The 17,314-nt window shown below is 36.2% G+C and overlaps 1 protein-coding gene across 1 annotated transcript in view; it reads right to left on the bottom strand.

Moving 5' to 3' along the window:
- TMPRSS15 (transmembrane serine protease 15) overlaps positions 1-14,639 on the bottom strand; it is a 52,777-nt gene extending 38,138 nt beyond the window's left edge. Inside the window, 9 exon segments of the mRNA XM_077174684.1 lie at positions 1,061-1,180; positions 3,118-3,214; positions 4,039-4,043; positions 5,865-5,909; positions 7,668-7,804; positions 10,199-10,240; positions 11,014-11,081; positions 11,488-11,618; positions 14,430-14,639. Coding sequence (XP_077030799.1) covers positions 1,061-1,180; positions 3,118-3,214; positions 4,039-4,043; positions 5,865-5,909; positions 7,668-7,804; positions 10,199-10,240; positions 11,014-11,081; positions 11,488-11,618; positions 14,430-14,574 — 790 coding nt within the window. The 5' untranslated portion in view covers positions 14,575-14,639.
- Positions 14,640-17,314: the final 2,675 nt, after the last annotated feature.

Here is a 17,314-nt window from a genome sequence, read left to right as displayed (position 1 = left end):
CAACAAAACTACAGAGCAGTTGGGTAAGAAGCACTGCAGTCAATTCCTTGGGACAAACAGTTTCTTGGGGAAACCAGGAAGCCAGAGGGAATCATGGAGTAGAATAATTTAGGTTAGGAAAGACCTCCAAGGTCATTGAATTCAGCCTTTGCCAGATCACCACCTCGTCTACCAGACCATGTCCGGTCCTTTCTCAAACACCTCCAAGGATGGTGACTCCACCACCTCCCTGGGCAGCTCATTCCAATGCTGGACAACCATTTCTGTGAAGAAATTCTTCCTGATGTCCAGCCTGAATGTCCCTGGCACAGCTTGAGGCCATTTCCTCTTGTCCAGTCACCGGTTACCCGGGAGAAGAGCCCGACCTGGCTCCACTCTCCTGTCAGGGAGTTGTACAGAGTGAGAAGCTGATCCCTGAGCTGCCTCTGCTCCAGGATGAGGCCTCCAATAATAATCCATGAGCTCCTCACATGGATTATTCTGTAATTTTTTTCCCCTTCCTCTCCAGTCCCTCAGTGTCCTTCTTGTAGTGAGTGGCCCAGACATGGACACAGTACTCAAAGATAATGCAAAAGCAAACAAACTGGCTGGCACAGCAGGATAAAAGCTCTTTTTGTTAAATTCCAAGGGGGTTTCAGGTCTGTAATTTTGTAGAATCAGAGATGGGCTGAGGTTGAATGGGACCTGTATAGGTCATCTGCTCTGAACACTGTTTCATATCACTGATGCAAATCTTCATATTAAATTCTTATATTATTTTGTAATTTACATAGGATTTATGTTAGTAATATTTTTATAGTAAGCAACAAATGTATAACTTTATATTAAAACAGAAAAACTCTAATATTTCATTATTTATTAAGCATATGCTTCATTAGTGAGAATTTTACAGAACATTGTTTCTTCTTGCAAGCTAAATATTATAAAAATCACTCATTGTTATGTTTAATAGAATTGATTTGGACTTCATGTGCAGTTTATTGCCCACAAACTATTTACAAACTACTGACAGTGTTAAGCATGTGTAAAAAGACTGATTTACAGGAGTTTACATTCTTACCACATCTTTTTTCAGATTCATCTGAACCATCTGGGCAGTTCAAGACTCCATCACAAAAGAATTCTTCACTAATGCAGGTTGCACCATCAGCACAGAGTTCAGCAGGTGGCAAACACTCAGCTGGAATAATAAGGATGAGAGCAATAACAGCACAACAGTAATGCAGTCTCACTACAAAGGAAAATTGACTTTACCTCTGGTTGCTTTACCACAAATCAAATCAACCACTCTATTGTGTTTTACAAAACTGCATTTTTAGAAGCCTGGAATGAAATATCACATACTAAAAAGATAAATTTGGCAGAGAATGGAGAGAGTTCTCAGAAGTGAAATATGCTTTGAAACCAAGCTTGAAGCAAGGCTGGAAAAAAATGTTTGTGAATTCCTTTTTTTTTCCCTTTACACAAATAAACTACTTTATGCAATACAATGAATGACATTTTCCAATTTCTTATGTTCAAATAATGTGAGAAAACTGTACTTTGGTTTAAATAACCATGAATAATCTCTGGGTTTAGGTAAATAGAATTTAATTGATTTCTTCAGCTTTAACACATCATACTGTTGCACCTCATCATGCTAAGAAATCTGATTTTTTAACCAGCATATCCTAAAAAAAAGAGCCTTTAGATCCTTAAACACCAGAATTATCAGAAAAAAATATTCTGTTCAGATTTACAAATTACATGTATAAGTTAAGAGCAAATTTCTGTTAGAAGAATACATGGGCAGATCCTTCAAATTGTAGATCTTGCTAATAGCCTTTTCCTAGAGCATAAATGTTCATCTACTGCAAAAAATTCTCTTAGTCTTTAGAGGGTTTTGGTCTTAGATATCTTTAGAATTGAAGTAGGTCTTATTAAGGTGAACAGAAACATGCAGCTAAACAAAGCTTTGGAGAACTACTGATTTGAAAATTGTTAAAATTGCATTAAATTCTATAGAACTATTCACACAGTTCCTTGTCTCTTCTCCCTTAAATGCTTACAGAAAAAGGTCAACATTTCTGATGCAAGAAGGAAAAATAGTAATCTGTAAAATTTCATCTTTTTCATGTTTTGTTTTTTTTTTTAATAGAGCTGTTAGTTCTGCAATCAGATTAGGTATGATACTGTACCGTGTGTCCCAGACTGACATTGGTGTGGATGTATTGTAGCACTTCAAAGTGCTTTACAAAACACCCTCAGTGTTGGCAATGCAAAGGTTACAAAGCCACAAGATTTACTATTTTGCATCCAACTGGAAATTAAAATGAACCAAACATACTCCAGTAAAGTGTTGGAGGTGACACAGGGCCAGTGAATGAATCTCCACAGACGAGCAGAGACAAAACTGTGCATTCTAGACCCAGAGCAAAAATTCCAACCAATAACCCAGGAAGAGATGTTGCACAAGCCCATCAGGGAAGAAATCATTGTTTACACACAACATGATCAATTCTGGGCTTATTCAACTCAGAAAACTAAACAGCACTGCCACCTCCTGGATTGAAAGAAATCAACTTTTCCTGCTTAAACATTATGACTTCTCTTTTAAATGGCAAATTACCCTAAATTGTGTTTTAAGTGTTACATTCAATTTAATAAGGGCAGTAAACAAATAAGACTTGAACACATTAGATTGCTTGTAGAAATGATATCTATTTCACTATGTAAGAAGGCCAGGGAATGTTTTCAAAGACTCAAACATCTTCAGCTTTCTGTCCATTGGAAGTCATACTTTGCTATCACTTGCTTATTTATTTTATTTTCCTCATAAAAGTAAAGAAATAATATGAATTGAAAAAAAAAAGGAAGCAGCTAGTATTAGTGTCAATGTATGCAACAAACATGCATAACACATGCAGCATTTTTGTAGCATGTACAGTCTTAGAAGTCCCTTCTCCTTGAAGAGGTATCCTTGGGTCTAAGGTAAACCTGCATATCCTGAATTTTCAGGAATGGAATACAAGAATTGAATGCTGTGGGGAGAGTCTGCACATGAGCAGTGCAATTTTGCAATCTCACATTGCTCTGTGGAACCTCCCTGCTCCTCCACACACACACAGAATTACTCACCCACTGTTGTTGAGGGTTTGCTCGTGGTGAGTTGTCCTGAACCTGCACAAACACAACCCAAGGTTAGAACTCTACTTCTTGCTCTCTGGGAACACCTCTGTAGTTGCTTGGGCAGAATTAAGCAGCAACCAATCTGCTTTTATTATTTTAGCTGCATTATTGCAGAATTAAAGAAGAAAAAAAAAGAAAAAAAAATGCTCCCCGCACTCCAGGTAGTGCCAGCTTGACTGGCTTGGTCCTGAAGCTCAAGTGTCACAATAAACATAAGAAAAAATTATGTGAAACCCAAGTGTTTCAATAATTTCAAAAGATTTCTTTCCTCCTTCCACCTTCCCCCCACTAAAAGAGGAGCAATTCTTCCTTGTCTTCCCCTGTAAATATTCTCACCTGAAGTTGGTGCCAGGGAACTTGTAATTAAACTCGTGGGATCTGTTGAAACAAGAAAAGTGATGGCAACTTCAGCATTAGTACTAGAAGGTAAATGTACATTTTCTGACAAATAAAATTGCTCTACAAATCAATTAGGAGCCTCAAACCTATCGAGTGTTTGTCTATTTACATACAGAGGTGTATATATATACATATATACATATATATATATATATATATACACACATTGTGGGTGTACATATTTACACATGAACAAATGCCTGGGTAAATAAGCAGATTTGTATGAGTGATTGTAAACTGCAAAACATTCTGGAAAAATGGAATGTGTATTTGTGATTGCTCCAACAGAAGTTCCACTTCATTGAGGATGCACTGGGCATTTCCAGCTCCCAAACAGTCTTTTTTCTTTTCCTCTCTGTATCTTCTTTAGCATCTCTGTTTACTATTTCTACTTTCTAAATTAAGACTCAAATATGTGAGTAGGATAATGATGTCTTTGACTGAAAACAACCCCCAAGTCACTGCAGGTACTGGGTCTTGTACCTCAGTTTATAGGATGAGGGGCCTGAAGGAATAAAGTGGAAGATGCAGTAAGGATTTCTCTCTATAGTTTGTCACCCATCAGTTTTGTGGGCAGAAGCTGCTCACCACTGGCCATCACCAACTTACTTTTTTTAGGTATTCCTGCTCTCCCAGACCTAGTGCACAAACTTGCAGGAGGATTTCCCACCAATTTTTGATCAAAACATCCTTATTTAGCAAATACTGTTAAGCTGAACTGGGCCATTCTGGTTACATTCTGTGTCAGCAAATTTAGGGACACAGTTTCTTTGGCAGAGAGAGAGAAGAGCAGTGAATAGATGGACTGTTCTCACAGCTACTGCAGAGAAAAAAAAAGCTTAATTTATTCTATCACATTTTATCAGAGGTTTTTAAAGAGATACACACACATATATATATTTATACCAACATATCTGCCTATACATTTACTACAGGATAACCAATTTAGAAGGAATTAAACATGCCAAGACCTAAAACATAGATGCATGCAGGAGCAAACAGTTCTAAGAAAACAGTTATCAGGGAGCTGCATCTTGAAAACTGCTGAAAAAATTGTGGTTGCTACAGATGTTCCAAAAAGTGCATGCACAATTCTACAGCAAAATCCCTAAAGGAAAACACAGGAGAATGACAGAAGCAGCAGTGATATAAGCACAATTACTAGAAAACCTCACTAAAGTAACAGGTTGAGATGGCAAAGGATGTTTTTAGGGACAGCAGAGCCATAACCCTGCATCCAGCAGGTGTAAATGTACCCGGTATGGTAAAATGTGAGTATTTTGTGACTTTTGGACTGAAACATAAAGAACAAGGAAGCAGGCAATATTAACAAAACTAGAAAAATGACCTCAAGCAGACCCAAGGCCGAGGGAGAAGAAATTCACACCAGGAATATTGTTGCCATTCCAACCTTGGGTGCTGACAATTCCCAACTCCCTTCCCCTTTGCTTAGGAACCTCCCCCAGTCTCCAAATTTTGCTTGAGGATGATTAGCAACATCGAACTTAGGACCAGGGGAGCATTAAGATAGCATACCAGAGGAAGGGACAGATAGGGAAAAAACTGAATGTTAGCAGTTGAAACTGTATCTTTGGGAATAGACACAGTACTTGCACACTTTGGACTATACACGTTGGTAGGCCCATAACCAGACTAACAGTAACTCTTTCATTACTATGGCTGTAATTGGAATATCAATAAATACCTATATTTATAGGGGCAGTTATTTAGCTTCTGGTCTGGTACCCTGTGCCCTGGAGAGTTTGTGTGTGATAATTTGAATGCAGTTTGTGTGTTACTACCTGCACCTAGTGCTATAAAGCACTTACTGTATTGTTTATCTCTATTGCTGACTTTTGGCAGGTTTCTGAGACTGAGTTTGTCTGCTTCGTGTCTTATCATTGTAAAACTTCTAGGGATAGTGGAAGGAAAATCTGTCAACATTGCTTAGTAAATCAATAACCACAACATGAGAGCAGGATCCCCAGCCTGATCTACCTCCCTAAATCTGCAAAATCTTCAGCTTGCAGCTCAGCTGGTTAATGGAGACTCAGTTTTGGTTTGATACTCTAATTAAGCTCCTACAGATTTTGTACAGACTACAGAGCACTCACTGCTTTCTCAAATAGTCAGAAATGGTGAAAGCAGTTAATTATCACTGAATGGACCCTGGCAGTCAAGCCCCAGCTGCAGCCAGGCAAGCCTTACTAAGTTATGTGAGCTGAACAACAATTCTTGTTTTCCTTCATCTTGTATTGGTAACAGAAATTAGTGCCTGCTTTGAGAAAGATACTGACCTGATGAGGTTAAAGGTGTTGTTGTAGTAGGATTTTCAGCAGCTACTGGAAGAAAACAAGTTCATTATAAACTTCTTTTATAGCACAGTGTCTAGTTTTAGATGACGGAAATAAAGAATAAAAAGAAATCATCTGTGGCTATTTCTCATTGAATCACTGTCAGTTCCCTCTTCCCCCCTTTTGCCTCATCCTGTTCCCAATCTTTTCTCAAACTCCATGATCTTCCAAGGAAGAAAGATCCCAAAAATGAGTTGAAGTTATGAGGTTTCAAAGCCCCTGCAGTTCCTTTCAATCCTCAGTCCCTATTGATTGTATTGCACATAGAATGTTTTCACCTAGGAAATCTCTCTCGAAGCTTTTTATTCTATACAGATTTGCAGAGCCCCTGTGTCTTAGAGAACAGTATTTAGAAGAGATCAATGAGTTAAAGTTGACCTGGCATAGTTTACAAGAAAGAAAGTTACTTTTAATCACTGTGAAAACTCACTTCAAGCAAGTCATGCCTGTGTGACACCTCTCTCCCTCTCTGAAATAGGAATATTGTCTCTAGCAGAACATATTGAAATGCATGATTCAAAAGTGCCCCGTATGATTGTGATTGTTAATTAGTTACAATTATTTTATTGAAGCACTCCTGGGAGAATGGACAGGTGATTTCTCATGTGAAAAGAGGCATTTTAATGATCCACAGCAGTAAAAGTTTGACTACTTCAAAGTTCATCAGTGGATGAACCTTTTAAGAGGCTCTTAATTATTTTTTTGGTGGCATTTCTGAAGTATAATGAGCAATCAATTTCCACAGTGTTGTGCAGTAATTTGCAATAAACAAGCAGTAAAGAGAACTAAATATGCCCAGACTCTGAATTTAGCCTTTGAATACTTGAAGTACTTAGGAAAAAAATGCAGCTTTTAGTATAGATTAAGAGACATGGCACAGCAGATTGCCATTCCTCAGTTTTTACTTAATAGTAACTCCAGCAGGTCTTCAAATGTCAGCTTATCCACTTCTGCTTCAAAGAATTCAAAGATTGTTTTTTAACCTCATCCTCAGTGATGGGCTGTTTTGAAGGTTTATTCAGGTAAGAGAAAAGGATCCCCATTGATCTTGAAGGGTTTCCACTTAGACTTTGATATATTTTCTAGTACTTACATAAAATATCTGTATATTTACAGAATTTAAAGCTACAAATCCTCAAAGCCCTGTTCCTTTCTTCACCACTTTCATTTGCCTAAGCTCTACAGGAATATGGAGAATGTTCCCTGGATGCACTGCTCCCAAAGCAGTTTGTTTTTCTACAGGACATATTTTTCAGTAAATGAGTCTTTACTCACTGCAATTCTGAGCCCTTTTCTCATTCTTTAGCAGAATAAAATTGTGACTGTATTTACTTATGAAACAACATGGTTGGGTCTTAATTGCTTTAATTAAAGGGCTAAAAATTACAAATATTATGCCTCATAAGAGGTGGAACTGAGTGGTTTTCACTGGGAAACCGTTACTTTGCCCTTTACTCCCTCCCTAGGGAATGTACACAGTGCTGGCTCATACTTTCTAGTAGAAAAGGTTGTAAATTCTTCTTTAAGCTGTTACTGAAAGTTATGTAATGGGGGAGGAGGGCACCTAAGAGAAAAAGTAAGAATCCAACTGCTGTCTGGGAGCCAATTCCTGGTACCCACAGTTCTGAGGAATTTTTAGAATTAAAACAACCAAAAAAAAACCCCCAAAACAAACAAACAAACAACCCCCCCCCAAAAAAAAAAAAAGAAACAAAAACCTCAAAAAAAAAATCTTTCTAATATTACCTGTGATTTGTATGCTGTTCACATCAATTTTCAAAGTCTTGGTAGGGTTATTTGCAGTGACACCCAAAACCAGCTCATTTTTTATTTTCTCAAGTGTTACCATCTGGGTAAAATAAAGGGTGAGGATCACAACCACGCTAGCAATACAAAACAGAGAAATTAATTAGTTATTCAAACTGATGAAAAAAATCTGCTATGTGAAATCATCTAGACAATATCTCATTCTAACTCTGGTCCCAATGGCAAAGGCAGATTGATTTTTAAATATTGACTGGCAAAGATGACATAAAGAAACATCTCTTAATCATGAGGTCAGATTAAATCTTGGAGAAACTTTGTTTTTTCTTTATCTACTCTTACTCTCACTATCAGAAAAAAACCCAACAAGGCAACATTCATTTCAATTGCTGTAATGGAGTTGAACTTGAGAAAAACTAAAGAAATAGCTTTACTGTTGTTCAACTGGTCTATTAGTTTTAGCCCTAGAATACTGAAGGTGAACCTGGAAGTATTATGAAAATTGTATAATATGGCAAAATATAACACAAAGTGACCATTTTTATAAAGCAAATCTGTGGATTCTGCATTTTTGCAGATCTGCTTGGTGATTGCCTGGATTCTCACAAGGAAACAATGATGGCTAAAAACAGAGATATTTAGAAATTGTGGTTAAACTGCATTTAACTTCGATGAATTTTATCCAGAGTGTTTTCTGTTTGTTCTCTCCATCCTTTCTAGACACTATTATGAAGTTTTTTGTTTGCAGCTGGAGTAAGGTAATGTTGAAGTGTGACACTTGCCAGAGATAAACATTTTCTCCTTTACCTAAATTCAGGTGTAAACTTTTTTACCCTCAAACTACCCACTTGCAACTGACTCAGTAGTGCTCTTTGTAAGGAGTGATTAATCCTGTCGTTTTGCTGAGCATAGTTTGTGGTTTGCAATATGTAGAAAAGCTCCCTTTCTTGCATATTTCTGATAACCTCTAGGCCATGCTGAGCAAACAAAAGCTTTTATTGCTCTCCTTGTGACTCAGCAGCAGCGTTTCAAGGGTGAAATGCCAAGCAGATTGCCTGAAGGGGTAAACACTTTTTAAATGAAAAGAAAGTAATGTCTGAGACAAAGTTATTAGATGCAGAAGTTAAGACAGATCCTTACTGTTGTATTAAAAACAAGATCCAACATTCAAAACCAGCAGATTTTCTGCAATCTCTATGATTGTTGTGTCAAAATAGTGTTGGTGGGATGAGTTTTGCCAACACAGTTATTTACAGTGCAGATATCTAGATTCCCATTTTGGTTGATAGAAAGAAATAAGCTGTTATTTGGCATAATTGACCAATTATGCCAAATAACAGCTTATTTCTTTCTATCAACCAAAATGGGAATCTAGATATCTAAAATCCTAATATTTAAAATAAAATCCTAATATTTAAAAATCCTCCTAAAAGGCATCTAAATTGACCAGATGAGAAAACTAAAAACCCAGCACTTACAAAGGCAGTCTTGAGCAAACCGCTCAGAGATGTCTCCATGTTTGATGCCCAAATTTTGATGAGAATAGTCCCTTTCTTTGTGCAGAACCCAAATTTCCTGACTGGATCTACCTTCACAAGGACAACACTTAGGAAGTGGCCCACTCCTGCTGCTGTGCAGTCCATTCCCTTAATATTATATGATCCTTCATAAAGTGATCATACTCTGCTTTCTAGCTAATAGGGTTTTGTCCTCACCATTCCAATGAAAAGATTGCTCCAATGTAAATCTGCTTCCCACTCCTTACTGATATTCATGGTCAGATAATACCCCAATATCTTGTTTGTGGTTTTTTTTTTCAAGGACAGTCATTCAAATAAACTAATCTCCTCTACATATTTATCAACTTTATGTAATTACACTGATACCACAAGAACATGTGGTAGCACAAAACTATTGATCTGTTTTCATGTAATGTGTACTTTAATTTTCTAGGTTCACCTGTGAGACAGCCAGTTATACCATTAATTTCCCAGGGTTCTTCAGTTCTGCTAGAGTCAATCTTTTTCCTCTGTTTTGTTCTTGCCTATCACAGTGTGTCATTAGACTTCTCTTGATTTTCAATCTTTTTCCTCTGTTTTGTTCTTGCCTATCACAGTGTGTCATTAGACTTCTCTTGATTTAAAACTTGAGTTACTGGTAGTGACATGAGATCTGCCCTCAGTTTAAGCAGCTTTACATGAGCAAACTCAGCACAAACCTATATATTTTCCTTTCTAGATAGTTTCTTACCTTTCTCACTCTTCCATTTTTCTTTCTAAATCTACAGTCCCAGGGACTATTACTTTTTTTTTAAATCTAATCCTAAAGGAAATTTTAAGAGAAAAGATATGTCTTGAAGCTTCATCCTTTTTAGAGGGCCTTATCTAAATTCTAAAAATATTTGGGGTTTTTCTTTTTTTTAATCTATTCACAGTCCACAGAAGAATTGTCTAAATTAGTAGTATCATTGTCTCTTGCCTATATTTTAAGTAAACTTTGTCATATACAATTACCTGGTCTCTGATGTCAATCTGTCACGGTCAACTTCCGATTTCCTATAGAAAAAGAAGCAACAATAAAAAAGAAAAAGAAAAACCACAACCAACACCACATGGCTCCCATTGAGATTAGAATGCTTTGGACAGGATGGGGACATGTCCTGGAATTGTTTAATAATGAGAGCTATTGTTACATGTGTTTTGCTGAATCAGGACCTTATTAAGAATAGTGCAGATGGAATTAACACCACAGACATGGCTGTATAACTTTTGTCAGCTGCCCTTCAGTAGGACAACCAACACCCCAGAATATTGAAAATGAGCTTTACTAAATGAAGCAGATTCACAGGATCTTTAGGACACAGAGGCTGCAGTTTTTCCTGGTGTCAAACGACAGCCTTACTTGTTAACGCCCTAAGGAATGTGAATTAAGTGGATCATAGGGGCATATGAATGCCTGAGCCTCCAGGCTTAGGCCAGGAGATCTCTAACCTGAAATTTGTTCTAGATGGCAAGGATCAGCAACCCTGCAAACAGCACCTTGACAAAAAAATAACTCAGCAGTCCTTTGAAATATGGAATTTTTCTGAGTGGGTATTAGGGCTCAGCCTTTCTGGTCAAGGCAGGAACACACATCAGCTTGAGAAGGAAGTTTGCCCAAGGAAACACACTGGTGTCAAACTGAGCACACTGGAAGATGTAAGATGTGAAAGGCATAACATAGGAGGTTCCCAAGGATGTCTTGATAATCAGGGTAAATACTTCTGAGAGAAATATCTAAGTAAGGACTTTTGACATTTATTTTCAAAGTTAAATTAAGCTGTACCTACTTGAACTGGAAGATTTCACATCTCTCAAACTTGTGTTTCAGATCACTTTCGTGAAAGATATTTTGTATCTATAAGAAAAAGAGAAATCTTGAACCAGTACAATATTTTTTTTAAAATTAAATAATAATATAATAATATCATTATAATAGTATATAACAATACATTAATAATAATAATAATAATAATAATAATAATAATAATAATAATAATAATAATGTGATAATAATTAAATAGACACACATTCTCACACTATAATCATGGTTTCAGTACTAAATAACTTTTTCTAGACTACAGAAACAATGGCTTTGATGATTCACTGATTTTCTCAAATAAGGAATATATTGGGTTCTGAGCAGGCTTAGGACCTGAAATAACTCTTTTTTGGAAAGAAAAAAATATTAACAGCAGTTAATGCTAAGGAATTAATGTACCTACAAATAGTCTTAAATAAACCACAACCTGATAAGTTCTTACCAATTTTTCGACATCAAAGGCAAGGACTTTGAAATCAGCTGAGGAACTGTTTTGTAAGGTTGAAGTGAAAGATGTGCCAGAGACTATTTTTAATGTTCCCATATAGCTATGAGTATTCACATCTGCTTCAGCTAGATAATGAAAAAATAAGGTGTTTTAATTATATAGAAAAAAAAGAAAAATATTACATTAGACTTTATTTCACACAGATCATCAATACAATAATTTCTAAGGCTTTTTTTACTGCTTTGTGATCAGAGATGTTCTGCCTAGTGCTGAGTTTAAAGAAAAAATAGACTTTTTTATGTTTACAATAATTATAATAGTAGTCATATTTTAATTAATTCTATTTGCCCTTAGCTTTCATTACTTTCAGTTTTGTTTGAGATGCTGTTTTCCTGCAACACTGTGAGTGCATAAAGGACACAATGATATGCCCAGTTATGTCTAACACAAGGGACAGAGGTAAATGGGAAGGCAAATAGTGAATTATGAGTATTTTGTATGTTCTGGATAAAAAAATATTATGAATTATTGCCTCACACTTTATGTATTTTTGTCCTTTTTTATATGTGTAAACTGTTTTCGATGATGGCACTGGAAACATCCAGTGTCAGAATAGTTAAACTATTTTTGACCTGACCTTTCTCACCAATACATGAAATTCTGGGAGAATTTATAAAGAAATTAGACAACTGATCCTTGCTGCAAATTTAATCTTGATTTTAATATGCTACAGGACATGAGGAATACATAAAGGAATTCATTATATATTAAAAAAAAATTTATTCACCGTGTAACACACTAGAAATTCTCAGAAAATGTGTGAATTAAAGTTGATTGATAGGAAATGCCTTTTGCTTACTGCTTGCAGTACCAGTGATATTTTAGGTTGTGTTTGAAGGCATTAACATCAAAGCAAGTTTTAAGACAAAAGCAGAGGTCAGAGACTGAAATATTATAGTTTATGGCTTAAACTTTGTTATAAAGGAGTTTTGTCCATTATGGTTAAAATGCATAAAGAGGTTGTGACCACCAAAGCCCTCTCCTCCCTGAGGACACCTCGTAACAGGAACCTGGGCATTCCCACCTGGCCCAAATGTGTATTAATCCACTGGATTCTGTGTTTTTCAAGAAACCCTCACCACCAAGAAGATCAACAGGATGCCACTGGGATCCATGGAGTGTTGATGTTTTCTACTTAATCAATCTCCAACTTACTCTCCCCTCCCAGTCCCCTCTTTCCTATTCCTTCCTTTTTATCTCTCTCTTGTTTACTGTTAGATAAAACCCATACTATTGACTTTGGCATACGGTCTCATTTGCACATTAATTTGGGCAGAGGCATTTCTAATAAATTTAATAACTGAATCACAACAGCAGATAAGCAATAAATACTACAATGAACAGTTTATTATGGAAGGCATAGCATAGTGACACCAACTGAATATCAACAAATAATAGCAGACTGAGTTTCTTTGTAGGCTGGCCTTTAAAATAATTGCAAATCTGTTTAAAAATATTTCTAAATAGCAAAAGCCTTTTAAAATTATATATCAACTATAATTAAAAATACGTTCTAATCATACTTTTTAAAATATTTTCCTATTTTTCTTCTAAAAACAAGTCATTAAATAAAAGCCTGTCTCTAGATTCAATAATGCACCCTTTTATTTTACAGGAGTGTGATAACATTCTGGTAAGAGGGTAAGAAAGTTGGTAGGTGTTGCAATTTTAAAATCTGGAAACAAAACCAATGGCAATTGAAGGAACAATCATGGTATTCTGATGTAATGGCTTAGGATGATTGTTTTTATTTTTTAAACAAAAGTCTTAAAGAAAGTTTAGTCTTCATGAAAATTTAGCCATCAGAATGAAATAGTATGGGTTTTTGGCTAATGAAAGCAGGAAAATCATCAATGCAGCAGAATATTTCTTCAGCAACAAAAATCACTTTGAGACTCTCTCTAGTAGCTCCATATCCCTCTCATGTTTTGGAGCCCTGAACTAGATGCAGTCCTCAAGGTGTGGCCCTCCCACTTAACTTATATCCACAGGATTCCTTAACCAAAATTTTAATTCCATTTAAAAATCATGAAACATTCTATCTATCTATCTATCTATCTATCTATCTATCTATCTATCTATCTATCTATCTATCTATCATATATATATATCAATATATATATTGTATATATCAATATATATATTTTTATATATCAATATATGTATTTTATATAGATATATAGATAGATAGATAGATATCAATATATATATTGATATTTTAGTTTAGTTTGCTTTGAGTATCAGTAACTTCTTCCATTACATTCAGAGCACTGAATAAAGACTAAGAGTGACTTTACCTGGGGCAAGCAACTGACTGATGCAGGAACTCTCTCATACCAAGAAATGACTTAAAAATATTTTTTAAATAAAAAAAAATTAATAGATTCCAAGAGATGGGCCCCAGAAACTCTAGGAGATTATTAGCTTTTCAGTGGATTATTTGTATTCTGATTCAAAACTCATACATGGAGAAAAAGGTAAAATTTCACAGTTTTCCATATTACCTTCACCGGCTGGTAAATATGGTGGAATAACTCAAGCTTTATGGCTTGGATTGCATCTTAGGGATCTTTTCCAAAGCCTAAACCATGAAAATTATTTTATATGCCTTCAGAGCATGATTCCAGTGCTTAGTTTTCCCCCCTATTTTGTTCACATCACTTTTCAGGGAAGGAAAACACATAAACCCTAAAACACCACTTCCCCTCCCAGCATTAAAAACATAGCATGAAATAAAAAAAAAAAAAACCAAAAAAACCCAAAACAACAACAACAACAAAATTAAAAAAAAAAACCCAAACCCTACAATTTTAAGAGCAATGTCTTCAAAGTCTAAGAAATTCCTAAAGGTCTGTAGCCAAAGGTTGGCTGCTTACCTCGTTCCAGCTCCTGGATTGATAACCAAGAAAGTACAATCAGTCCAACACAAACACACACAAAAATTGCAAGCAGAGAAACAAAGAAAATCTCATAGCTACTAGGAGAAACATATTTCTCATCAGATGATTTTTTCAGCTTCATTTCTGTCTCAAAATCTTCTGTGAATTAAGGCCTGACAAAAGACACAGCCTGAGAAGGAAAGTAATAATCCACACGAACAGATATTTATAGGAGATGCTTGTAAATGAATTACATCATAAAACTTCACTGACATAGGTTTTTACAACATTCTGAGCAGAGATAATCATGCACAGGGTATGTAAATAAGAAGAAAAGAAATCCACTAAGAGGGGAAGCACTGAAGATACTTGTCTCAAATAAAGAACAAGCAAACCCACAGAAATGTAAGGTAGGTCACTGGATTTGCACTATTTCTTGTAATTTGATATTTTTAAGTGACAATATAAAATATTGCTGCCAAATTTATTGCTTATACAGTTTTCTTTTGATAATTCTTTACAAGGGTATTTATGAGGACAACAGTGAAAGCTGTATCTTTCCTCATTCTGCTTAGAAAGTTCTTTAAAAGTAATTTCATTTATAAAGGAAGTGCTGGGAAATGAATTGTTTAGCAATGTGCCATAGCTCAGCAACATGTTCAGCAGTGAACAGTAATTCAGCAGCACAAATTTAATCTGTGTAAGACATGGTTCTTTGACCACAGAACTGGAGAACTAATCAGAGAAGACATTATGAAATGCATGCTTGTTTTGTATTTTCTTGCCAAGCATAAATGCGCCATGGGATGCAAGTCCTTGATAAAGTTAAAGTGCTGTGGAGGGTGAGAGCTGCAGCTGTAGTAGAGCAAGAGTAAATAAAACAGGTCGTGTAGTAACCAGTGGAACCATTTTTTATAAATTTAATCTGTCAAAACTTTTAAGCTTCAGAAAAGTAAAACCATACTGATTCTATGTTCTGAGCCCTGGGAGTTACTATTTCTGACTCTCAATCAGAGTGCTAAACCCAGATTTGTGGCATGACACTCTTCCTTGTGGAGAAACTGGGCACACCAGCCATATTCCTGCCTGTCAAAGGAAAGGGAAACTTCTGAGCCAATCTTTGGAAGAGAGAAGCTCCACCTATCTGTTAGTTGGCAAAAATGGAGATAATATAAATTGGGAAGAAATGAGAAAGTCTTGAAATGAGACCCTTGGATGACATAGCAGACCATATTTTCTTCACTAGTTTGAGAACTAGTCCCTTGTCTCACTCTTTGAGAACTATGGGATTTGAAAGAATTGCCATTTGAAAGGATATAAAGCACTAAATCAGAATCAAAATCTTGGCCTGACATCAGGAACCTCAATTTAGTGTGATATCATACCATAATGAAAGCAATACAGCAATATTTCACCTTACTAAAAATAAATAATTATTTACTTAAACCCAAAGTTTTTAAAACAAAATTCAGCTTAATCATACTGCCCTTACAGAGCAAGAGAAAACTGAGTCTGTATCTTGCAAATGGATTAGATCTCTGGGTCATCTTGCTAGAGAGAGTAGGAATTGCTCTTGTATATATTGTATCTCACAGACACACACATATATGAATACAAATGTGTGTAGATATAGATGCATAATTATGGCCAGGTCATGTTTGTAGTGCTGAGCTCTGCTGAACTGTGCCATAGTGGGGTCTTTGTAACTTTTTGTGCTTTCTCAGCAATAATTCTAATATCCTTCATTTCAAGGGGTTCAAGTTTCGACATCTTCCTGAGCACTGACTCTACCACACAAATTGATGATGTCTCTAAATAATTCACTTTGCTCAGGTACATATATTAGGTTATCCCACACCTAGCAGAGTTGTGCCATTGCAGGGAGTAGGGAAAGAATGCGAAGAGGAGGGAGTGACAGAGAGCTGTTGTGGACTGACCACAAGCCCTCAGTCCTGATCTCCCTGCACCACTTGAGGATGGCTGTAAATTACTTTTGCCCTGCTGTGTTGAGGAGGGCACTGAGGAATCTTCTGGGTGGGCAGCTGGCAGCCAGGCAAGGTTAAAACACTGCAATTGTCCATGCTGCCTGAAACAATACTAGTTTAGTCCTGTCTTATTCCTACTCAAATATTTTTTGTCACAAATCTGAGCAGTGTTGTGTTGATGGACTTTGGATTCGTTTGTCATATTTTGCATAATTTCCCTGTTTGTATCATTGACACTATATATCATTAACATAAGACAAACACTATTACCCAAAGATGCCTCTGGATTTTAAATTCTGAATTAATGCTCTGATGGTGAAGACATTAGCCCAGAAGAGTAAAAACTGTGGCCACTTACAGTTCATACAGATTGATTACAGTCTGGCCAAAGACATAGCTTAGCATGGGTAGTCTCAAGTTGGAGTTGTGACTCCTGGAAATGAAGTCATTTGTTAAACAATGTTATCTGGCAATAAGGCCATGGTAGCAATAATTAATAGGCAAGCCCTGGACACTGAGCTGATAGCAATTAAAAGTGAGTTCTTGGATTAATTTGTTTGCACAATATTATAGTCTGTACTAGTATGAGCTGGTTAGAAGTTCTTACAGTCTAAGAACCTATGTTTCCACATTTTCATTTGTAAACCTTCAATATGAAGGAAGCAAAATTCAACAGTGTGCCAATGCCAAGTCAGGAATTACAGAAGCAAAGAGGTTTATGCTGAAAAGGGCCTATGACAAGCATCTGGTCCCACTCCTGCTTGAGACAGGGTTAACTGAAATTAGATCAGGCTCTTCAGGGCCATGTCAAGGCAAGATCTACATACTTCCAAGGTGGAAGACTCCATAAACACCATGCATTGACTCCCTGCATAGTGACTTTCTTCTCCCCTCCGT

Source organism: Agelaius phoeniceus, chromosome 2, assembly GCF_051311805.1.
Source record: "Agelaius phoeniceus isolate bAgePho1 chromosome 2, bAgePho1.hap1, whole genome shotgun sequence".
In the NCBI taxonomy this organism is placed as follows: domain Eukaryota; kingdom Metazoa; phylum Chordata; class Aves; order Passeriformes; family Icteridae; genus Agelaius; species Agelaius phoeniceus.
This window is presented reverse-complemented; position numbering and strand designations above follow the sequence as displayed.